Here is a 25,369-nt window from a genome sequence, read left to right as displayed (position 1 = left end):
ATATCTGCCCCTCCTCCTCCCTCTCCCCCTCCCTCTGTGAAATATAATGCTTTTAACTCACCAGCTTCTTGCCTTGGCTATTTTTTCCATCTGTAGCAGAGACAGAGACCAGTGTGTTTGCTCGTCTTGGCCAAAGGCCAAAGGCTCTTTCTGATATAATCCCCACCATCGATCAGACTTTGTTTACTCTAACATGGTTTCTCTCCCCTCCAGCAATTAGAAGGCAACCTTCCACCTCCTGCTCCTCAGACCAGCTTTATACGTTTATTTTTCCCTTAAGTGGTAATTTTTCATGTTGCAGCTAAGCTCTAAGAAGTGTGGGTGTATATTAAGTAATGGATACTCTTCAACCAGACTGACATCTAAGATACCGGATTTTTGTTAATGTTTCTTTGTCTTTGAAAGGAAGAATTCTCCAGTCACCAAACACTGGCATGTACTCTACTATCAGTACATTATTGAGAGATGATTCACAGATTTCCTACTGTATATAGCACTCCACATCCTGCGTGTTTCAGTCAGGCTGGTCCACTTATGAATCTCAAGCACTGTGAAATTTTAGAAAAATGGATGTGGCTGTAGAAGCTGAGGCTGACTCTCCTGTCCGTCTGAGAGGCTCTTGTCATAATAAATCAGGCAGGAGAGTGACTGGTCTTTTCTCTGGACTTGGCTAAAGAGGTTTATAATCCAAAACATTTTACTTTATTATGCCTCTGTGCCAGCAATAGCTGAGGTCAGAGGCATTATGCTTTTGGTCTGTCCGTCGATACTACTACTGCCGGTACGATCAGCAGACCCTTTCTCATGAGCAAAATATCTCTTAATCGCCCGGATGGAATTTCATTCATTTCGGCACAATCGCTCACTTGGACTCGAGGATGAAGCGATTAGAATTTGGTGGCCAAAGCTCAAGGTTACAGGGACCTCCCAGAACATGCTTTTGGCCTAAGCTCAAGAATTTGTGTGCTAATTGTGACATAATTTCATTCAAATATATAATAGGATGAAAAGGTGAAAAGTCAAGTCTGGACTGAAATGGATGAAAATTGCAGCTTGACTGGTTGGCGGAAACAAACGAGGTGGTAGAATGAGTTCTTGATTTTGTGCCCAGTACCTGCACTAAGGAGTCAAAGTAAAGGTTAAACTGACTTTTTATGGCAGATCTAACAAAATATGCATCAGCTCCTCTAAGAATTGTATTTGCTAACTATGTCATTTGGACCGCTTTGGGTACATTGAGACTTTTTTTTAAAATTTAAATACTGTCTGTATTTACTCAGTATTTGTTGCCTAATATGTTATACTTCTCAGTTATACATTTAATGCCCTATAAAATGTAATTCCCTCAAAATGTCACACAATGGAACAAAATATGTAATCTTCTTAGCATGTACACTAAACTCTACTTTAGTTAGAATTCCACAATGTTTTGTTTTACCTTTGCATAAATTACTATTAAATGGCTGCTGTTTCAGTTTTTTGCCCACTATCGAGTAAACTAGTCGCTCTTTATTTTATACAGAATTATGCGTTCATGAATAATGAGAGAAAATCTATCTAAGGGTGCATTTACATCCACCTTTTTTTTACAACAGATTTTTCATCTGCACATTCAAAAAATGGAGTGGAAACTTCAGTAATTTTGAAAAAGTCACAATACAAGAAGAAAATTTTCCAGTTTGCTGGGTGTGAATAGTGTACTAATAAAAGGAAACTGTGCAGTGGACCCACACTTAGGGAATAACTCATGATATAGATGAAGCATGTGACTCAAACATCCATCGAGGCTTTCGCTCTACTGAAGAGATGAAAAGTTGCGGCAGAAGCAAACGTCAAGTTTTCATCCAAAGTAGCGTGAATTTGAACTGAATATCCAGAGAATCAACAAAAGAAAATGCAAATCTCCTCACATTTCCATCCACTTTACTGTACCTCATATTATCACAACATTTCCCTCATCAGTGTTTTTGTTTGCTTGAAGTTTGACTGGCACACTTTTCATTACATTGCTTTTATTGTGCTGGCTTTTTGTAGATTTTCATGAAGTTCACTTACATTTTCGCACTAAACTTTGATGAAAACTTGACTCAAGGTTTTGTGAACTAAAAGAATTGGCCGACCGAGTTCCCACTTCAAGCTGCTCAGCTGTACTCATTCCAACAGAGAGCAAAACAGTCATTAGCCACACAACATTTTACAGTGCTGGTGACAATATCTGACTGAAACACACCTGATTTGGGTAAAATAACACAAACTAGAAATTAAGTATTAACGCTGCAGTTGATGGAAAGCGCATATATATTAAAGAAAATGAAAAGCTGATGATCATAAATGAAATTTATGATCATCAGCAAAATACACAGGACAAGGCACGGAAACCATGGAAACATGTCTATTAGCTCTGAGTCAGCCTCAGGCTCAGGCAGCCACTTCTTAGTCTCAAATCAGTTTTGATGTTTGTTAAAACGTCTGCCTTGTATTAGACGAGTCCAAGATTAAAGTAAGACTAGTTTAACCCTGCATACATCCTCATGAAACAAGTCCCTGATATGCATTAGTCATCTCGTCCTACAGAGAGGTTAGATGGAGCACATTGCAGCTAATAAGTCTTGCAGACTGAACTATCAAAGGCAAGCAGCATGCGAATGCCTCTGGACAATTTTAATTTAACATCTAACACATTTCTTCGCCCTGTTACTTTTGGCAGACAACGCCGACGCCTACCAGCTGAATTTTGGGATTTTTAGGTTTTTGTTTGAGGCTTAAGAAAGACTCATTTTCTGGCTGCCATTATATCCATCTTAGCCTGAGATGCTACTCTCAAGTGGGAGAAGCTCTTAGTACACTACTCTACTAACATTTCAGTGGTTTGAGGGAGGAAAATGCCTGTTTGGGTCAGTGGAGAGCAATAACTTTCGCAATAACTCACAGACAGAATATAAGTACAGGAACGGTGGGCAACTTTTAATGGCATTATCATGCATTTACTTTAAAAAGTTGAAAGCTCCTTCAGTGTTTCTCCGTTTCTTGCCATTTTTCCTTTTCATCACTAAGATTTTGAAGTTCTGCCGTGGTATTTCCATCAGCTGAGATTAGCCGTGCACAGGTAGCGAACCGCTCTTCACTCAGAAGTGAACTGTAAAAGGCAGCTTCACGTTTGAGCAGAAACTAACCCCGTCTCTTCACAATCAAAGCACGACAGCGACAAGAGTCTTTGTAGATCTTATTCTTGCATTTACTAGACTAGAAGACTGTTGAGTGCCCTGCTTCTGCTCTTCCTCCTTGTATGTTTACATCATCTGTGTGCACTCAATATTTCTCCCTCTTGGCCTGGATAAAAACAAAGACGATCGGAGTTGACTCGTAGCATCACCGCTGCACCGGGAAGGTAAAAACATGTGGAGCGAATAAACAAGCTCTGAAGTTTCTTAGCCTTGGCAGTATTTCGTACGAGTTGTCATTTTATATAGCTGTGTCATTTTTTGCATAATTCCATGGTGCATTGGCTTGACTTGATTTGATTTAGGGCCTCCACTTTCAAGGAAATTGGGCTTAGGGTATGAAAGTTCACACTTTTCGCCTGCAGGCAATTGATTTCTTCTGAGCTTGATTTTTAGTGCTGTAGCGTTTCCAGCACTGACTGTTAGCACCGTGTTGTGTCACAGAGGTCTAAAGATGCTCAAACCTCGCTGTGAACTCAGAGTGATTTTATAATTTTGAAGTTGGCACATACAGAGTTGAGAGGAAAATGTTGGATTTAGTGCTGAAACAACAAATCGATTAGCTGACAGACAACGAAGCACAAGCCGTTTTCAAGTCATTTATCGGCGTGCGATGCCAAACATTCACTCACTGGGAAGACAAAACATGACATTCTCAACTAAGTAAGTAATCAATGCTGCTAACAGTGATTATTTGGAGCGGCAGTTTAATTTTGCTCTCTTAAAATGAAATATAACAGCACCGAAGTAGGTATTGCTTCTTTTCCAGACTTCCAACAAAAAACAATCAGAATTAGAAGAGTCTTCCTCCAGTTTAGAAGTTATGTTACAAACTAAGCATGTTGAGTTTAAAAATCATGGTAATTGTTCATTGAAGGAGGTGTAATTGTTGCAAAATCTATGACAAATGTTGGATCTTGCAGCACTAAATCACTGGAGTACTCCTATTTAAACATAAATAGTGAAATTGCCAATAAAAACATATACAAGACACACCACAGAGGCAACCTGAAGCATCACTGCAAAGATGCCAGTAAAATTCATACATGTTCTGCAAAATCTGGTATTTTTGTTTGCATCCGTAGCAGCTTTTTACTCTCGCTGCTCATTTTGAATTCTAATTTGGCGATTAGGCGAAAACTGTTCAAAAAGCTGTTGATAGCTGTTGGTGTTTTCATCCGGGGGCCATCATATTACACTTTCAATTAGATGATTTAAAAAAAACACAAAAAAAAAACAGGCATGAATAATTAAAAGTTCTTTTTCAGCCACGTGTTCTCCTATTTTGCTGGTGCTGAGCGTACACAGTCAGAAGTTATTATTAGACTGAATTTAAGCGGCCCCGTGTCCTCAGCTCTGAGCAGTGGGCACTGAGCTCCTGCATTGAGTTTGACAGCCTTCACACAATATTGTGCAAGGGCGCTCCCTTAGCTTCTCATGCTGGTTAAATGTAATATGGCAGATGGATAGTATTTGCAGGGAGAGCGGGGGTCTCACCCTCCCTCTCACTCTTTTTTTTTTCGTCGTCTCTTGCCAGTACCTCAGACATTTCAAGGGGGAGAAATATGTATCAAATTAACTCTTAGCAACGGGGCCTCCAAGCTCCCTGCCCTTGTCTTTTCAGCAATCAGAGCTTTGTTATTTTAGTCTTTCAACCAAAACCAAACTGGATTCAATGGCTTCAGCAATTACCTGTAATTTTCCAACCTGGTGCGCTAGCTTTCACCGGAGCGACTCCGAACAGTGAAAGATTGTCTCCTCGGTTGCTCATTTTAGTGTTCAACTTAAGTGCACTAATTCATTTACATCCACAGAGTGGCACATTTGGAAATGTTCATTTCCCAGCGGCAGGAATGTCTGTGGAGATTCGGTTTCTGTCTGTGCACAACCACCGAGTCACTGAAACTAGAAACCCCTCTGCAGTGTCGACACTCCGACACTGAACCTCTGCTTTATACATCTGACCCATATATTAAAACGTCCTTTCAAGCCAGTTCAGTAGAGACAACTCTGAAGCCCCGACATCTGTTTTCACATGAGAGACTTTTATCCCATTTTTCCATCGACCCCCACAAACTCTCTTTTCCATTCCCCATCCTGCTCTCAAATCGTGTAAGAAACTACAGGAGCTCAACTTTAAAAGTATATATGTGTGTGTGTCTGTGTGTGTTTGTGTGAGCCGGAGTGATGTTTCCCCTTCAGAGGTACTGAAGGAGAGAGAACTGCTCGCACTAAAATGCTAATTAAGTGCAGTGTGGCAGACAAGGACACTTGAGAGTGTATGCATTAGCAAATTTTAACTCCCTGCAAACCAAACAGTTTGTTCTGGGCTAATCTCCCAATGATGGAGGCAAGAACAACAGCGGGACCCACAGAGAGCAGAAATATAGACTCGCTTTTGAACATGAAGCGAGAGAGAGGAGCATGGTTTTCTATTTCATTACTAAGATAACACAGTTTTAGGAGAAGAAAGCATCTCTTCTGGCATTTCTTTTTTTCCCATTTCACCTCCTCACAGAGGTAACATATGGTATCTGTAAGGGAGAGTCAGTTTGTGCTATGCAGTGAATTATTTTGTGGATTAGTATTGGCATTTAAATGCTCTTGGCTTTAAATCTTGTCTGTTTTAGATCTTAAGTACATTCCTTGGCATCCCACTCCCCTGCTCAGGCTGGCCTCTTCCCCCGGCCAACACATTTTTGAAACTGTAGAGCTTAACAGGAGAGCAAAAGGCAGTCATTTAGAAAGACCCTGAAGCCGATCTTGAATTACTTTTAGTGAGATACCACTCAAATCAAACCAATTCTTCCAATGTTGTGATGCCAACAAAACCTTAACCTCAAGTTGGGGTTGAAAGCTTTCCCCCTCCCTAAGTTTCAAGTAGGCTCCTCTATTACTTTTACAGAGGAGGTGTCTGAGGTTAATGTAATTACGGCCTCTGACGGTTGTACAAATTGCAGGCTGGTAGCGTGACACACTCTCCCCTCAAGTGTTGCTGCAGTTGCCTCTAATGTCTTGTTTTATCCGCACTGATTAAGATGACTTTGACCAGGTGTATTTGGTTTTTCGCCATGACCTTCTGGCTGCATCTCTATATTTCACATATGCCACAGGAGACCTTTACGACATGAGGGAAAAATATCCACTTGCTCGAAAATTGGGTAATATTTAAACCAGAGAAAATGTTTTAGAAATAAATACTGCAGCAGTTGGTAAGTGATGTCTCTGCCCAGTTGTTAAACCCAGCGTTCGTGGCACATTTATGTTGCCCTGGAGATCTCTGCCGACATGATAGCCCCCTTTTCCTCGTCTCCAAGCGGCCTTTAAAAGCACGGCCCTCCCTTCTGTTTCCAGTACAGTTGGCCTCCCTCCAGCCCCCTCAGAAGAAGTGGATGAATTCCTAGATGTCTGATAAGCTTCACCAGAACATGATTCTTAATGGAAGAGAGAAGAAGAAGAGGCAGATGCTATCAGCGCGCTTGAATTGCCTCGCAGCCAGATCAAACATCCTAAAAGTGCAGCGAATGCTGAATCATGTTGCGAGGTTGTTACACATTTATCTTCTCTGTTGGTTTAATTGAACTTATTTCCAAATGAAACCAACTGGCCGTTTCGATGCAAACAAAACATCATTAGCATTGTGAAAATCCCAGTTGCTTTGTAGCTTTTTTCCCACTCATTTTCCTTTGAAATGAAAAGCCGTAAATGAGCTCTTTTCATCCTTGTAATTTTTTCCCTCCACTCAAGGCACTTTGTGACACCATTAATCACTTACCTCTGTTTGTTTGTCCTCTTTCTTTCTCCTGTTTATCGAGCCAGAGACTGACACAGATTCCTCCACCCCCATCATGTGTGAAGGTCTTGTTTGTCCCTGTGTGTTTGTGTGTAAAACAGCAGGACCTTCAGGATCAGGGAGTAAAATATAGCTCGCAACGCTAGCGTAGCGTGCCAGAGGTGTCTTGATGGAGATGGAGTCATACTGAGCTAATGAAGCTCCAAACCTCAGCTATCGATCCACCTCGCAACGGTGCTTTACAGAGATAACTGAGGAGGAGAGCAGTGTGTGGCATCACGCTCACTCTGATCTGTGTGACATCTAATTCTGTGTAATGAACCCTGTGCACCAGAGAGCATGATGGGGGGCTGTCTATGGTAATGACAGGGATAGCATGGCCTGGGCGGCTTTTGAAAAGCTTTGACACGCTGCCGGTTAGCTCACAGGGCTTTCCTAGCAAAAAAGGAATTTACCACTAGAACAAATGCCAAATTTGTTAAAATATAGAAGTTCTGCTACTTGGTTTGATACAGTGCAGCTGTCTTTGACTTTGTAGCAGCTGCACTTGTACTTCCATTTCTCTGTATTGTAACTCCACTGCTGCCACACCTGTCTCCTCTCTACAGCTGACAAACACTGCATCCTGTCCATCCTACAAGAGTAAACTTGCTCGTCTTGAGGTTTCTTCAGTTTTTATTCCAACAGAAATTTTTCTTTTTACCAGAATCGAGCGTCTCTAGTCGCATTCCCTTCACCGAAACTCAGTCTAGGAAAAAGGATGTTGTACTACATATGCTCCCGTTTGGGTAATAGATAAATATTGAGCAGAAAGATCACAAACTGTGAGCAGCGTGTCAGAGCGATGATGTGGTTTGCCGTACAGTGGTGTGACATTGTGCTAAACAGGGCGAAGGCACACAGTTAGAATAATGATTCCTAATTTCAAACAGCGCACAAGGGCTTGTATCGGCCAGCGGGGTTGTAATAGAAACCATATCAATAAGAGCTGGTATGGTGAACGTGTTAGCAAGCAGCTGCCTATACATCCAGCAGCAGCAAGTTATTCTGAGTTGTATTAGGAAAATTTAAGTCCAATATTCATCTTCCTGCAGAAAATGTCTGGCTCTTGAGCTGCTAAACGCTCCACTGTGATCATCAGCTAGTCGCTAACGTTGTTTGTCTGTCGTTCCGTTGCTGAACGGGTAGTCAGATTATCATAACAGCTGCCTGCTGTGTGTGGAAATTTTGACTTAATAACTTAACGTACAGACTTTGACTTCATGAGAACTGTAAAGCGATGAGATGAAAGGCACGAGAAAAGCTCTGCAGAGCCGAGTAGAACCGCAAAGGTGATATTTCTCTGTGTGTTTGTCACTACAAGCAACCCTTTCATAGTCGTTTCATTCATTGTTAATATAAAAATATCGATAAGCCGTCTGAGAGAAATCTGTGATTTGTGGCTGCATAAATAAACCTGACTAAGATCTGGGGATTTGATTAAATTTAGTGCAATTGCTGCAGACATAATTACTCTTTTCACTGAGGTGGTGATGGTTTAAATTCCCTCCATCATTCCTGAGTAATAGGAAGTGTCAAATAAAACCTTCATGACACAGTACTTTGAACACTCCCCCTTATCCCTGCTGAATTAAAATAGACCTGGGAGGAAAAAAAAGAAGCGTTTCCTTTTCCATGACCACCTCTGCTGCTGGTGCAAATGAAAATGCCCTTCCCAAAATAGATCATTTTTACCCTTCAGATGTCCACTTTTATTTTAAGCCCGGTGACACCATGCCATCCATCACACCCAGCTTTTCAGATGTGAGCAGCCCCGGGGAAAACACTGATACAATGCGGGAGAAGTGTGATAGCGTGCCACTGCTGTGCAGTTAGGACCTCTATGGTTAGATTACCGCTAATTTCATCTCGGAGTAGCATTTAGGCATTTTCTTTGTCTGAGTGAAGTGGAAGTCATTCCTCTTTTTAGGGTAAACATTGAAAATGGATGCCCTGCCTTTCCAGCTCTTCCCTCAAATTACCACTTGACATGGCCAAACATCGCTCTGCATTATTGTCTGCCAGGAAAATGCATTTCTGAATGCTTTATTGAATGTTTTGGCTGGGTGGAAATTGTACGAAGTGTACCCAGCACTTTGATCATCTTGACCTGGAAATGTGATAGTCACCCCACTTCACAGGGCTCTCTGACACCTGGGAAACTGGATCTGCTATTCTTGATACATGATCTGCACCGCAGCACTAAAGACTTAACTTCTCCTGTTTCGCAGTCAGCAGAGACTACTGATGCTAACTGGAATTTCACATGGCTCAGACTTAGACTTTTTTTTCCCCACAAGCCACTGGAGTCGCAGCATTTGGAGTCTGATGGAAAAATCTGCCTGTATGATTTTTATGAACGAGATTCCTGCGGTATTAGTTTGACCTCAGACACAGAAATGTTTTTGAAGTAGATTTTTTTTGTGCATCAGAGCCAAATTTTGTGACAGATACAGACTTTCTTTGAATCATTAATCATATTTTAACTTTTGGATTATTTGCTTTCTGAGTTTTTACAGTAGTTGAGTGTAATGTCATAAAGATTAGTGTTATTTTAAAAAGTGAAACATTATATTTCAGGGGTTAAAAGCAGAGGCAGTTTTTACCACTTCAGATATCTTATCAGAAACTATAGTTTAAGCCTTGTAATTAATGGATCACTGGAGTAAAAGTGTCAAAGTAGGCATGTCTTTCCAACACAGCTGCACAGTTTATCAGATTTGAGTTCACACTGACAGTCTATAGTGCATGTTTTGTCTGTCTTGGTTTAATTTAAAGCCATTTTAACTGCAGTAGTTATCCCCTAGATTGGCTGCTTAGTGTTTTGAGATAGCTAAATACATTGCATCAAAATGGACCTAAGGGGCTAAAGAAGAATTGAGGACATATTTTAGTATTGCGTGATATTAATCCATTCAGAAGTCAGTTAATCTGTTACAGCTTCAAGTTGTGAGCAATTTAATGTGATGGCACTGGCAGTGGTACTGAGGTTAGAGCTAAATTACACAGAGCCGGTGTGTGATTAGAGAAGCTGTGGCACAGCTTTTAAAGTTCACCACCCCTCAGGATATTTGATCGAGCCACCGGCCTTTGATCAGCGTTAACATTACGGCAACCATGACAGTTTATTTTCAACAACCAAAAAAGACCATTTGTGTCAGAAAACAATCTCCCTTCCTCTGACACGTTGGCACACCGCAAAAGAAAAATGTCAGGGTCAGTGATGGGCCATTAGCCCAGAGTGAGCTCCTTTTGTGCTCGCAGACCCATTGAAAACACCTTTTTAGTCTTCGACAGATGGTACCGTGACACAGCAACCGCAGGCTGACCTGGGACTTAACTTAAAGACATTTAAAAAAAAAAAACACACACACACACAGGACATACAAGGAACGAGAACGTCTGGCCAGAGAGTGAATGACAACATGAATGTGTAATAAAGTATTCACCTGCTTAGCTGGGCTGCATTGTAATGTCTTGTCCGTTTGATTGACTACACGGTCACCTTCCATTCTTTGGTATTATACCCTTTTCTTTTTCATGGAGGTCGTTCCTCTGTTGCTGCAAATGTCATAGTGCTTTAATGAGAACTGCACTGTAGTCCACAATGGAAGCTTTTCAGCCAGATTAAATGTATCACTGTGCTGAAACTTTCCTTTCCTCCTCCACCCCCCTTTGCCCCATTGTGACACAGTGGTTTTACAGAGCAGCTTGTTGCTGAAAAACAAGGTTAAGAAGATCAGTATCAAAGGAGGAGTGTTTTTGTGTGGCTTGCAGGAGAGTCTCGCTTCAGGTTTCCACCTGAAACACAAAGGTGTTTTCTTACCTGATTTGTATTCATTCACACAATGAGTGGGCCTGCCTCTCTTGTTTCCAAGTAAGGAGAGTCCAGACAAGACTTTTGTTCGCCCTATCATCGGATACGTGCATGTTGCTTCCTCCAGTACGAGCCTTGGAGCCCAGCCACAGGCTTTGTCCTCGATGGATTTTTTCCTGCCCTTTTTCCTCTTCTTTGTTGCTCTGTGTATGTTCTAAGAAACCATTTCAGCTGAATGTTTGAGCACTGCTGGTGCTTTTTTTTCTTTTGGCACTGGTGTTATTTCAATAATATCAAGCCGTGTCACCCTAAAACTGCCTTGTCAGAATCCCAAACCAACAAATTAGCAGTTTAAAGTGTTTCAGTTCACATGAGCCCGTTACAGTTCAGCCCACTCTGGTGCACGTCAAAGCACAGATACTGTACAGATGAATTTGTTTGATTTAATGGAAGTCAGTCAAACCACTGACAGCATAGTAGTTATCATTAGTGTCTTCTGACTTCTGTTTCAGGGATTTTTCCTGACTGTGTCCCCGGAGTCGATCCTTAAGGTGGCAAAACACGCTTCAGATAAGGACAAAATCTTCTGCATGAACCTATCGGCGCCGTTCATCAGCCAGTTCTTTAAAGAGCCCTTGATGAAGGTCATGCCCTACGTGGACATCTTGTTTGGCAACGAGACGGTGAGTAAAACAAAACGTGTGCTCACGTTGTTCAGATTAAGACATGTTTATGTGTGTCTTCTTATATTTATCTATGCAAAGGAGGGTGTGTTGTTTTATTTTTAGTTTTTGAGATATCTCAAAACCCGTCTTGGTTGAATGGTTAGCCATAAGCCAAGAAACAGGGGAACAATTTTTGCACCATGGTGTAGTGATTGAGCGCTTTGTGTTTTACCTCACAAAAGTAAGTAGCAGTAGCTAAATGTATTTTCTTCTCAATTTCTTGGTTGATAACGAATCAGTTTAATCCACGCCCATTTCTAGTTTAACACATAATCTGAAATTTAAATAGCCATGCTACTGGAGTATCACTAGGGTTAGCAATAGCCATATATTTATCTAATTTTTACAAAGGAAAATTGTGAATAAGACTTGTACAGTTGTCAAAAGGTGGCTGTTATAGGTTACATTATGCATGGCTGAAATAAACAGAGTAGCAGAAGTAGAAGTTGTTAAAAAAAAAAAAAAACTTGAAAAAGAAAAATCAAGCAAAACTTAGGCCACAACTACAGGAGGAAAATAGACAATTCTTCAGGATTGTTTTCAATTGAACCAGTTGTAGTTATTCTTTCACGTCAGCTGGTATTAACCATGTTTTATGCTGTGGTGGGGCAAACACCATGAATGAAACAGAAACCGCAGATTAGTCATGGAAATCAAATGTTTCCTAAACCAGAACTTATTCCAAAATGGTGTTTCCACGTCATTGTGTCTGCTAACTGGTTTTCAAAAAAAAAAAAAAAAAAAAACCCACCTCAAGCAAGCATAAAAGGAGTAATTTTTCCAAATTTCACCGCTTCCATTACCATCTTAATTTTTTATAATGCAAAATGAGCATGAAAATATGCCATGGAAATGACACTGACACAGCAGCCCCTTAGTGGTGCCATACTAACACACTAAGCTTAGATGGCGAACACAGTAAGCATTATACCACTACATCAGAGCTTTTTTTCTTTGCAAAAATTATGCTGTACAACTACTCTGCATGCTCATTTACATTTTAAAAGAAATGTAAAAAAAAAAATGGAACATTGAGGCAGATGTCAACAGCAAGAGTTCGCTTCCTGTGTGGTTTCATTATTCTTAGTAAGAAGTTTTGTTTTCACTTGCTGTTTGGCACCAAAACTACATGGTTCAGTTTAGGAAAATAGCACAATTTGTTTTAAAATACAACCCTTCCACAACAGATTTAATGCTTTTCCATTTTCTACGTTCTGTTCCGTCTAACATATGATTAGCTAGCTGTAAAAGAGTGGCAGTAAAGCAAAAAACTGCTAAGATATGTTAATTTGTCACTTATTTGTGGTCACAAACAAACAGAGTGCAGTAGAAATCATGTTACCCTCAAAACGTAATTGAGAATACAGTTTAGTTGTATAAGAACTTTGTTTTAGATATGGCGATAAGAGAAACTTAGCAGTTAGCCTCTTAGATTCTTAACCAATCTTCGCGAGATTTAGCTCATCTTTAAATGAGCCCGAAAAAATAATTATTGTTTTTATGTCTTCTTTAAAATTTTGCTAGAGATAGAAATTTAATATAAACTGAAATAACACCCAAACAGCCAAAGGTGGCACAATAGAAGTTGCAAATGAAATGAAATGACCATGACTCCATGGCCAGCCAGTCAGATTTATAAGTGCACATGATGCAGAACCCAAAACTAAATACAGATTAAATCCATCCATTAGCTATCAGCTCTGCCCACTTATCCTTCACAGGGTCACAGGGCACCAATTTAATACTTTTGAATATTTTCTATTACCGATGTAAATTCAAAGGATTGTGCATACTTGGCAGTAGTTTATGCTCTCCGACTGCTTTATATAGTAACTTAACACTATATCCCCTCTCCTTGTTTAAAGCTAAATCAAAGTGCTGCGTCCACGGATTCTTTCCGCTCATTGTTCTTCTCAGTATCCATTAAAGTTCTCACTTATCACTGCCCCATAAAGAGATGAATAGAAATTAGCCCGGTAATCATTCATCTCAATCGCGTCACCGTTTCATGCCGGTTGATCTATTGATTTTTCTCGGCCTTGTGGAAGTGAGCGGCTGGTTGGAGGTCAAGCTGTGGTCACAGGCTGCGGTGCTGCTGTGGAGTATCCGCTAACAGGCCAGATGAGCTTAACTCCGAGGCACCACCTGGACAAACTGCACCTTCAGTGGGGGAAGGAGGGGAGTTTATGCTCGCTGGACTGAACTCGCCTCCCCACTGCTAAAGCTACTAAACAGAGCTCTGTCTTCAGGTTAGAGATGGGGTCCACAGACCAGGACAGAGCTGGAAGAAACGGCTCAGCATTTGAGGATTTATTGCCGTTGCTGACTTCAGCTTTTTCCCCTTTTCTTTCCGCTACCAACATAAGACCTCCCTTTTACATATGCGCCTCTCTCTCTCTCTCTTGCTCCCTAATTGCTGTGAGGAACGATTCTGTCTTCTTAGCCACGGCGTACATTTTGCAAGCGTTATGTATTTTCAGGTGGGTGGCACTGTAACTGTTTGCTTAAGAAGTTTGCTCACACCTTCAGTCATTACCGTTTAATGACTCTGGATAATTGCAATGTATGTTTGTTGAAGGAGATTATCTTCTGGAGACTCTGTCAGTGCTTGCTCTGAGGAGCTGAACCCGGCTAAGAACGCCCAAAGAGGAGCTTCGGTGCAAAACAGAGCAGATATTCACTGCTCAGCTGCCTCCAGCCGTGAGGTTTTCAAGGTTCTGTATAGGACTAATGCCTGTCCAGAGTGTTTTGACTCCTTTTGGCCTTCCCCCCATGTTGGCTGCTGGGAGGAGGGAGCGGGGAATGACTGCTCATACAGTCAAGCCCCAGACCTCCCATTGTGCACAAGCCAGACAAGGTTGGCGGTCATGCAGTGGTGCATGGTGACTGACAGGCAACAGGACCGCCTCGCCTACGCTCGCCCACTCCAGCACCCTGCACCCCTCTGCCACCCCCCCTGGCTGTCCTCTCACCCCAACTTCCACCCCCCAGTGTGATGGATAAGCCTCAGCCTCATGCTTTCATAACAAGTCAGTGACAGTCAGGATCATGCAGACTGACTCCTATAGCCTTGCAGAATGTGCCATAAGGGAAGGCTAATGTGTCTGCCTGTCTCTGCCTTCCTCTCCCACACTTTCTGAGTCACGATACAGAGCTACCCTCACTTGGGGAAATATGTTTAAAGCAGCTGTAAGATCTCATGTTTTGAAAGTGACTAATAATAAATTTGAGCAAGATAGCTTTTCAAAAAATCAAGTGCTGCATTTATTTGTCATGACTGGGAACTTATTTCAGCCGGATCACAATTCCCTTTTGATCGTTTCAAATTCCGAAACTGTCGTGCAGCTCTGCAGACTTCAAAAAATGTCAATAGCCTCTGTTTCTTCTCGTGCTTTCGCTTGCGTCTGATGTTGAAATGTGTCTGTGTTTCTGAGTCTACCCTGGGTAATTCTGCTATAACTCGATCCTGCTGGTACTTGTTTGAAACCTGGCATCAGCAGGCCCTGCCTGGCCTATCGGCAGCCTCGTGCTTATATAACAGTCTCCCATCCATCCTGTAATTACTGCCTTTTTGGGGCATAGTGTAGTGTCTGTTCCTTCGCTGGTGGGGGGGCGGGGGTGTGGGCCGGTTTCTGCGTTGCCAGGGCCTCTGAGATGGAGCCGACGGAGGCACATAGACATCAGACGCTACTTCACTTAATTGGCAAACATGTCGTGTGATAACCTGGGAACAGCACAGGCCTAATTGAGTCCTCCTGTGCTGTCCTCCTCTGACTACCTGACATGGAACCCAGGGCATTACATTTCCCTCCATTTAATGGCCGCAGTTAATTAGGCCCGAATGAGGGAATCATTACCGCTGGAAAAACCACATGCCAGTGGATTCGCCGATAAAATTAGCCACAATTTGCTTTAGCTATTTGAGCATAAGAGATAAACCACACAATGGGGGGGAAAGGATTGGATCATTACTGGCGGATTTGTATTGTGGAATTTTAGACATATCATAGACAAATGGAACGATTAATCAAGACTGAATTAATCACCCTGACTGATGTTTTTTTAAGCCAGGATTCACGACTTTCTCAATTTAGATCATTTCATGTGCTTGGCCTTTTTTTTCTTTTATCTGTGCGAATGGTTTAAAAAATGTGGTCCCTTAGTAAAATGGTGCTGCAGATGAGGAGCTTAGTTTTTTGCCCCACAGCTAATACCTAACAACCTCCTCACTCCTCTGCCATTAACATTATATACCACCCCCATACTGGAGCTCCACATGCCTTCCATTGCTGCCCAATGCATTCTGCAGCTCCTCACTCAGAGGGAGCTTATTTATGTGGGTCCCAGCCCCGTCTTCCAAAACGAGAGACAGCCATTGTAATTGAATACTCAATAGGTGAGCCATTTAACAAAAGTGGAAATGGCATTCGGCTATGTATTAATGTGCTTTGCTGAGGCAAAAGGAGCCATCATCATTTCAATGTTCAAGCTGTTTTAAAAGAGCATTTAGCCTCCCATCTCTCCGGGCCATGAGAGCAAAATGACACGGATTTCTTCCTTCTCTGTACTTTGTGTGAATGTTCCTCGCCTAATATTTTGTATGGTTATCTTGCTTATTTTCCCATCCATCCCTCAGCACCTCGCCGTGATCTAGGTGGAGGGATACAAGCAGCTCTACAGAAGGTTATTGTCATGAAAAGCCCCTCAGGCCTTTTGGCTCTCAGCCCTATTTTTCCTCCATCTGCATGCAGTGTGTGTATTTGTGTGTGTGTGTGTGTGTCGGGTGGTGGGGGCTCTAATGATTTTTCCAGGACAGGCTGAAGTGGGTGTACAAGTGTATATATGTGTGTGTGTGTGTGTCTGTGTGGATGGGGGAAAAAAAAGGCAGGTGGAGGAGATACATGGGCAATATGGCGTCATTTCTTAACATCTCTCCAGATTCATCATCTGGCTTTGTTTGTTTGATAGACTGCTTGGAAGCCTTATCTCTGTGGTGAGGCCCATGGCTGTTTATCGCCTCGGTGACGTGTGCGGGGCTGTGGAAATACGTGCTCTCCGCTGTCAGTATGTGTGGGTGATGGCAAGTTCACTAAAGACCCCTGAGGGTACGAGGGGTGTTCTCGCAAAAAAAAAAAAAAAAAAAAAAGAATAGGGGAAAGAATTTCCCCTTGACAGCTCACCCACAGCGGACTCGAGATGTGCTTCTCAACGGTAGCTTGGGGAAAATATCCCGTCTCACTGCCTAAAACAAAGAGATGCGAGAGCCAGATTAGCGTATTACCGAAACAGCTTTCCTTTTAGGCTCTTCTCTCTCTCTTCCTGTCAGAGCTGTCTGCAGAGAACGGCGAAGAACATGAGACATTAACCTCTATGTGTTTATTCACAAGGCCCCACAGGCCAGCTGGGAGGATGAACACAGAACCATCTCTAAAGCCGGCGAAGCGGAACAATCACAATGTGTCATTGGAAGAAGAGACATGAAGTATTAGCTGCTGCTCTCCTTTGTGTCTTTCACAACTGAATTTTAATTGAATGTGCTATTTCTGTGATGAGTCACATGCCTTCCGTTCAGCGCCAGAGTACATTGACCTTCAGTGTGACGTACAGTCAGTGAGTTGTATGATGAGTCATAGCCACATTAGCTGCTAAATGCAAAAGCTGCCTTGTTTTTATGTTTGCTCTTTTATCTATTTCTAGTTTTTTCGTGGACTGCTAGATAAGTGGTTTCCAACCCTGTGATCACAGCCCCTCAAGATGCAAGATGATTTTAAATGGATGATTTTCTGACTTTTTCCTCACTACTCTCATGTGCAACTGGTGGCAACGAATCCCATTAAACAGACTTGACTTGACGCTAAGATTATGCAAATTTTTGTAATGTTGAATTTCTAGGATTTTGCTGAATCCTTTGCTGTGATTCCGTCAGTGGTTCCTCATTGGTCAGATGACAGTCAACACATAGAATTTACATTTGGCCAAGTCCTAGACCTTCTTGTGGAGAAGATGATGCTAACCAGAGTGTTGCCCTTTAATTTGAAAGAAGCACTTTGGAGAAAATCAAGGTTTTTTTTGTTACCTTGATATCATGTCCATATAGGGTTTTTCATATCTTGGAAGACATATCATGAACAAAATAAGCCATGACTGAACATTTTCTTCTTAAAACTGAAAGTGCATCAATAACCAATCAATTATTGTCTCAAAAGCATGGATTCAAACTACACAACAAACCAATGGAACAAAATGATCCTGTCAACTTGCAGGGTGAGGCTTTCTGTATCATTATTTTTCTTCAGAATTGGTTTCTGGGTCGATGATGTATGGCTATATAATTCCAAAATGAAAAGTTCCCATTTTGTAGGGTGGAATAGTATTACCGTGTTTGAGCAGGTGAGCTGGTGTGCTCAAGCTGCAGGGAGGGGTGAGTAATAATTTCAGTTTTCGGAGGGGGTTAAATCACCAACTGGTAAATGACTTTTCAAATGGAATACAATCTAAAATGACAAACAGGGAGTTTGGGCTTGAAAACCCATGGAATAAGAAGCAGAAAAGATGATGTAGAAAAGATGTGCGATTGGGGTTTGCAACCAGCTTTTAAACACCACTTTAAAAGCCGCTTGACTGAAAATCCATTACCTTTTAAAGTTTTCTTTTGGCCAAATTAACTGACAATGTCTGGATTCAATCAAAATCGATCAGCGGTCCCCTTTGGAGTCTACTATTTGGGAAACATAGAATTACAGCATCATTTGGCAACTCAACGACCTCTACTCATCCATTCCACCAGCAAAAAAAAACAAAACTGACTTCTGGATTGTTTTTATGATTAAATGTTTGAAATAGTAATAAAATAGTCAAACAGTTGCACAATTAGCAAAAACTAGCATGTAATATAGTAGGTTTGCTGAAACATAAGCCACCATAAGCTACTGCCTAATTGAGGCTAAAGTGGAAAAGGCGCCTTTTTACTACCCATGAATTGAACTTTTCATTTGTAAGAGGAAGATTGTGTTTTTATTTCTGTTTAAAACGGATCACAGCCAAAAAGGTTGGAAAACTACTTTTACTGAATCGCATAAAGTGTCGCTACAATTAACCCATCAGTCATTTTCTGTGCGTATACAGGCAGAGAGACGACTCAGTGCAGAAGAAGAATGGACTCTCTGACATTCCTCTGTTTTTCCTGGCTGTCTGTTTGCGAGTCATGGTACTTTGGGAGCCAGCATGGCTCCACCAGAGGAGTCCGACTAACCACTGTAATTGTGCCGTGCCGAAGCCGCCTTCCACAACCCTGGGATTGAACCATGAAATATTCGAAAATGCCGGGGTTAAGAGAGGGGGGTCGCTGGCAGTGCAATGTGAAATGTGAGACCATGGAGCATCTTTAACAAGGAGGCAGATAGAAAGCCAGCCGGTCGGGCAGCCAGGGCACACGGTGGAGTCCTCTGAAGGGGAATAATTATGGATGTAAGAGGAGATATTGCGCTGGGAGCAGATCAATAGTGCCCACGTTCTGCTGGCGCTGAGGCCAGTATATTTCTGTCACAGCGGGAGAGAGTGCAGGATATTAGCTTGTTGCTGCAGGGACTTGCTGAAGTTTGAACACCGGCGGGCTTCCCAGATACCCTTACAATCCTGATGTCTGTCCTCCTCCCAAAATCATGACTGCTTGGAGTTTGGCTGGTTGCTTTTCCCCCATCTCCAATCCTCTTATCCGCACAGAGTTGGCGGGAGGACTGGCCTTTGTCTACACATGATTGTATTCCCACAGTCCAGACTATACAGTCATGTTTTCCAGTGTCATTTGGAGGACTCCCCTATTCTCCTTTGGTTTAAAAATTCTGGATAAGAAAGCGACAAAGACAAAATCAACAAGCATAATCTACCCACCCGTAATACTGAGCTAATTTGTTGTTGCATGGATAATAAAAACATATCAGCTATTTTTAGAAATGTCACTGCTTCTACTTAACTGAATAAAATGTTTGTTTTCGCTCTAATTTATCATGGTTTGCCAACTATTTTCTTCTAGAAGAGCCATGTGGCTATTTTGCAACATTTATCACATGTTGGTCTGTGCATACATGTGACGTGATGCAGCCTCCTGCTTGAAGGACCCCCATCCTCCATGCAGATTTTCATCTGGCAAATAGCCATCCTGTGCCACATCAACAGATAACACATTGAACGCCGTCTCAAGTTTAGTATGGCCAATTTATTCAGGCAAAGCTCTCATGTCCCCTGTGCACACAAATGGTTTGAATTATTTTGAAAGCTTTTTTTCCTCCCTGGGTTTTTCATTGTCTGAGGCATGCAAGTCCCTCCAGAGCAGATCTTTGTTTCTCATTAGGAGGTAAATAGAGCAGGCCAAATGCTCACATGTTTATTATACACAGGAGGGTATGGTCACTGTTCTCAACAGTTCACTGCAGAAAAAAGCTGTTTGCTTTCTTGACCTTTGTCTGCGGTGCCTGCAACCAAATGTCTGTTGAATTTACTGGATAATAAGCTGCTAGAAACTGATGGACTGCAAGGCAGTTGGGCCTCAACCTCATCAAAAGTTTCTGAAATGTACTTTCAACAAAAACAGATTTGTTGATCCAGAGTGAAAAATGATTTTATAATTACAGTCGCCATTATTTGAAGCAAAGTTTAGACAGAGTAAAACAGATTCAAAACTATCAAATAGCATGCACTTATTCATAACAGAGAGAATAACAGCATGCAAAAAGTGGGAACTGACCTGTCACATTTTTTGCTCACTGTTTGCTCTTTTTATTTGCAGTGTACAGTCCTGCACCTCAATGGAAACAGCACAACCATGACTGCAAGCAGAAAGAAATTAAGAATGTCTTTTGTGCATTATGGCACTGTTACAATGCCATAAATCGTTAAAGAAAAACACATTTTATTCAATTTTCATACTTGTCTCCTGTGTGCTCTGTGTAAACACTGACTGCAGTTCATCTGAAAAGCCCCTGATTTTTAAACATGTGTTTGTCGGTCACAGCTGAGTCACTAATGGCTTCACGGTTGTGCCAAGGATTGTAGATTTTTTTTGTTTTTCACAGAATCTGGTTAGAGTTAGTGTTTTATTTCTAAGAGAAGTTAAAAGAGACATGCCAAACAAAGTGATTTTGATGAAATACCACAAACTCAGAATAGGTTTAGTTTTCCAACGGGTGAATAGTACAGGGTCTGAAAGTTGAAAATCACTTTTTTTCTTCTGTTTTTCCAGATTCTGGCACTGAGAAATGGTGCAATTTTGTCGATTTTTTTGTTGAAAGTAATAAGCCTTTCAGACCTGCCAGCGGGTTTATGGTTCAGCGGGTTAAATAGCAGTTCTCCATTACATAGTATTTGTGATCACATAGACCGCAGTCAAAGTTAGAAAAAAGGTCCTCAAAGATACAAAACAATACTAGTTAAAATTCAATAGGTAACCAAATCTTTTTCATATGCTGGTGTCTTTTGATGTGATTTGATTCACCTGATTCAGAAGCAAACAACTTGTCAGATTCTTGCGTTCTGTTAGCTACATAGAAAACCCACACATCACCTTTTTAATCCAACTTTAAAGCCGAGAGAGGCTGAAAGGAAAAACGCAACAAAAGCATTAATCTCTCACGGAATGACCAGTACCGTTAGAATTCATAAAACCTGTGATGGTGTATTTATGTAGGATCTAATCACTGATTAAGAAAATAACTTTTCAAGGCCTTCAGCAGCCGATTTATAACTAGAGGGCTTCCGGGCAACTTAAGCTCTAGGAATGCTAAACAGTTCCTCACACATTATTTCTATCACTTAAATTGTAAGATAAATTGAAGTATTGACCTTGAATGTGTGCCCCAAAGAGCAAGAATCAAGATTGCAGTTCCGTTGCTCTCTATAAGAATCGGCAAACCTCTAACTGTGGAAATTCTGCTTCCTGAAAAATTCAATCAGGTGGACCTTGACCACACAAACTTCCAGACGATCAATAAAACTTACTGCAGTAAAAGTTAGGCTTCACTTGAGAACAAACAGAGTTTTCAGTTGAGTTAGCAAGTCATATTTTCCGAGCTAAGTTATTTGGATAAGTTTGCAGGCCCTAATTTCATTTGCTTGCTAACTTTCTGACTTCGGGGTCAAAGTTTTAAGAGAAATAAAATCTATTGAGTCCAGATTGCTGTAAGGGGGAGGTCAACAGTTCAGTTACAAAAGTAATCAGGGATTAATTAAAAGCTCAATATCACAAATTAGAGGTCTTTTTTGGGTCTTTTTTGAAGAAATATGTGAATCCAGAATAGATCAGCATAAATTTACAGTATGGACATTTAGGATAAAGACCACCAGACGGGCAGGGTTTGAGACAAACATGCAAATAAGATGCCGAACTCAAGTACACAATCACACATCCAAGAGAAAGGAAACAAATACTCAGAGGGAGAGATGGACAAACATGAATACACTGGAGAGAGAGAGAGACAAAAGAAAAGGCTGAGAATTATGGAGGACAAAGATCCAGATCCAAAACATCTGGAAAGAGGCACCGACAGCCAGAGGAAAAAAGAAAAAGAGAGCGAGAGAAAAGTCCCAGGGCGGCTGATGATCCAGCACAGAGAAATCTGAGTGATAGAGAGGACAAAAGAGGAGAAATCAGCGGTAAATCTGAGCGCAGTGAGAGTTATGAGTTAAAAGCTGCTGCTGCATTAGCTCAGCTTGTTGAGCAAACCAGTTCATCCACTGCTTCATCCACTTCCTTGAGAGATAGCCAGTTTCTGGTAGTCTGACGTGGTGTGTTGACCCCTTGTTAGAGCCCAGAGGTGAGATGTGTGATAGAGGCCCTCGGTGCTGATAAGGCCATCAGGCTGATAACTAACTCCCCCCAGCACAAAGCTGCTACTGCCGCTGCCACGGCTTCCATTAGCCCCAATAGACTGACTGAATGCCTGTCTGGTCCTCCCGCTCTATCTGAGGTTACATCCTCCATTCTCAGCCCCTTATGCAAACCCTGCTTTGCCATGCTGAGATTGCTATCAGCGAAGATATTTATGTACTGCACATGTTTCCGATTGTTTAACCTTTGGACCTGTGCTGTAGGTGCTGCTGGCGTCCCTGTGGGCTCGCTATGAGACCTTTCTGCTGCCCTCGCAGGCAGACCGAGATAGATGGGAGCACAGACTGTAGCTAGAGGTGTATAATGGATCGGCAGGCATAGGCAATGTGGATGTTGGTCACATGAAAGCTGAGGTCAAACTTGCACTTGCTTTTAAGTTTGCTCAAATCTCAACAGAATCATATTTATTTTATTTTTTCGCTCTTATTCAGAAGCCATTTTTATTTGTAGGTACTATCAGATGATTCGATGTACTTTAGCACCACGATCGCTGAGAATTTAGCATATCTTGTGTTGTTAAATAGTGAAACTTCTCTCTATTGTGTGAAGTCAAGTATTTATAATCGGTTGTTAAATTAATTCTCCAAAATTTGAATGAACAAGAAGCCAGTTTTGCCAATGTGGTGGTTTTAATCAGTCCATATAATTGAACACGGCCTAATCACATCTACACTACCAGTCAAAAGTTTGGACACACCTTCTCATTTAATGGTTTTTCTTTATTTTTTCATGACTTTTTACATTGTAGATTCTCACTGAAGGCATCAAAACTATGAATGAACACATATGGAATTGTGTAGCAATGTAAATAGTCATTAAATGAGAAAGTGTGTCCAAACTTTTGACTGGTAGTGTATGTAAAGCTTAATTCACGTGCGAGCAGTTCACTAATATTCACTTCTTCAGTTGACATTCAGTAATGTATAATAACTACTTCTCTGTGCAATAACATAATTATCACTCATTACTATTTATTAAACTGTATACTTACATTTTTATTTTCTTAGTTCAGTGCACATTTTTATACATTATGCTTATACTTTTCTCTTTATTTTTGTGTTTTTAGAAGATATTTTTCTACTTACATTTATCTGAGAATTTTTTCCACTGCTTAAATTTCCGACACTTGAATGGGAGCAACTGTAGTGTCAGCAGTTTCCCCTTAGTGATCAATAAAACCATCTAATATTCTATTTCCAGTCTATTACTAGTTTTCAAAAATGCTGTAGCTTCTTTCCTTAACGTTAATCAACCAACTGGAATCCCTGCAGACCCCAGACATATTTTTTTCTTATCGTATCTCACCATTGCTTCATTCCAATATTCAGATTTTTGCTCCTAATGATTTCATAGTGCTGATTTGTACCGTTTCTCTTTTAATTAGTCAAAGTTAATCAAAAGCTCCTAATTCTGTCTATGCAGTTGTATTAGATGGAACTATCTGTTAAGTTAGTGTTTGTGATGGGCCCTAATTTAAACCATCACACAGTATAATGTAATTTTCAGATGTTTTGAGAAGGAGTAAGGCATTAAAAGGCTATTTAAGGTAACTAATGAGTTATTTTTTTTTCTGTGAGTGTTGGTTCTTACCGCAGCTTATTCTTGAGGTAGGATGAGGTTAAAGGGCTGTAGCTGCACAGCTCTGAAAACAACTGAAGTAGCTTTAGATGTAGAGAGTTTGTCGAAATCCTACTGCAGCACATCCACGCAGACACACCTCTCACAACAGAAAAGCCTGCTGAACAAAATGCAATGCGACACTATACAAATATTGTAGGGAAATATTCTTGGTGCTGTGTTTTCTTAAGCAGAGCTGTTCAGCCATCAAGCACACTCGGTTGTAACATAGGCACAGCGTAACGTGGATGGTCTTAAACGCTTAAATGTATAGTAAATTAAAATCAGATCAGCAGATTGTTAGTGGACACAAAATATGCCATCAGGACACCCGTGTTTCTAAGCGGAAGTGACATTGCAGTTTGCAGCAGTGCATTAAATAATGAACACAGCCTGAGGGGAGCAGGGAGATTTGACAGAAGCTGGAAATTAATAGCATTTTATGCACTACAGAAGGTAATGCAAATGTAAATGTTCTCTCTCGCAGCAGTGCAACATCTGGCGAACAGTGGACGGAGTTTTCTAAAGTAGATGAGGAAAAGAAGTTATTTCTTCAAAATTGCAAGTTGTTAACAGGTGTTTTTATTTTTTTCCTTTGCACATTTTTTTTTTGTTCCAGACATTAAAGATAAGCTGATAAGAAAACTGTTGAAAGTAATACGTTTGGGAGTTCTAGTATGGAAACTGACTAAACTGGGCTGTGTGTTGCAGATGTAAATCCGCCACTAACACAAAAACTTACTTCAGGATTAAACCGTGCGATCGTACCCGGGTGCAAGAAAATAACTTGGTGGAGATGAAACATACCACTTAATGGCTCAGTAAAACCCAAAGTGAAATACCATCAGCTGTTGCTGAGTAAATTCCCAGAGGCAGTAAAAGCGACTCCTGCCCCTCTGGAGTGTGTTGTTGCTGTGTGTGTTTACCCTCATGTTTGTGGCATGTCATGCTTGAGCAGGATTGCTGCATTCTCCTGGGAGCTCCAGGAGGGCTCGGTGCAGGTGATTTATTCCTCCTAATCTGTCCTGCACAGTAGCAGGCGGCCACCTTCCTTCCACCCAGCATGAGTGAGGTGCTATCAGCTTGCATGATCATATTAATAATCACCTGCGGTTGTTATCAGCCCACATATCTTTGAGGTGACAGCTTCCTGTTCAGCAGCACCTGGACTCGTGCTGATTCTGACGTCCTGACATCCAGGAGGAGTCGTGTTTGTGACCCTGAGGCCACGTCAAGGACGCGACAATCCCCTCCGATGCCGTCGTCTTGATTAGT

The 25,369-nt window shown here is 41.4% G+C and overlaps 1 protein-coding gene across 1 annotated transcript in view; it reads left to right on the top strand.

Annotated features, from left to right (window-relative positions):
• The window catches only part of LOC110954262 (adenosine kinase-like), a 116,606-nt gene that overhangs the window by 66,368 nt on the left and 24,869 nt on the right, over positions 1–25,369 (top strand). The window contains 1 exon segment of the mRNA XM_051939961.1: positions 11,383–11,553. Within this exon segment, the coding sequence (XP_051795921.1) occupies positions 11,383–11,553 (171 nt within the window).

Source organism: Acanthochromis polyacanthus, chromosome 19 (assembly GCF_021347895.1).
Source record: "Acanthochromis polyacanthus isolate Apoly-LR-REF ecotype Palm Island chromosome 19, KAUST_Apoly_ChrSc, whole genome shotgun sequence".
NCBI classification, from domain to species: Eukaryota; Metazoa; Chordata; class Actinopteri; family Pomacentridae; genus Acanthochromis; species Acanthochromis polyacanthus.
Note: the sequence above shows the minus strand (reverse complement) of the source record. Positions and strands in the feature narration are given on the sequence as shown.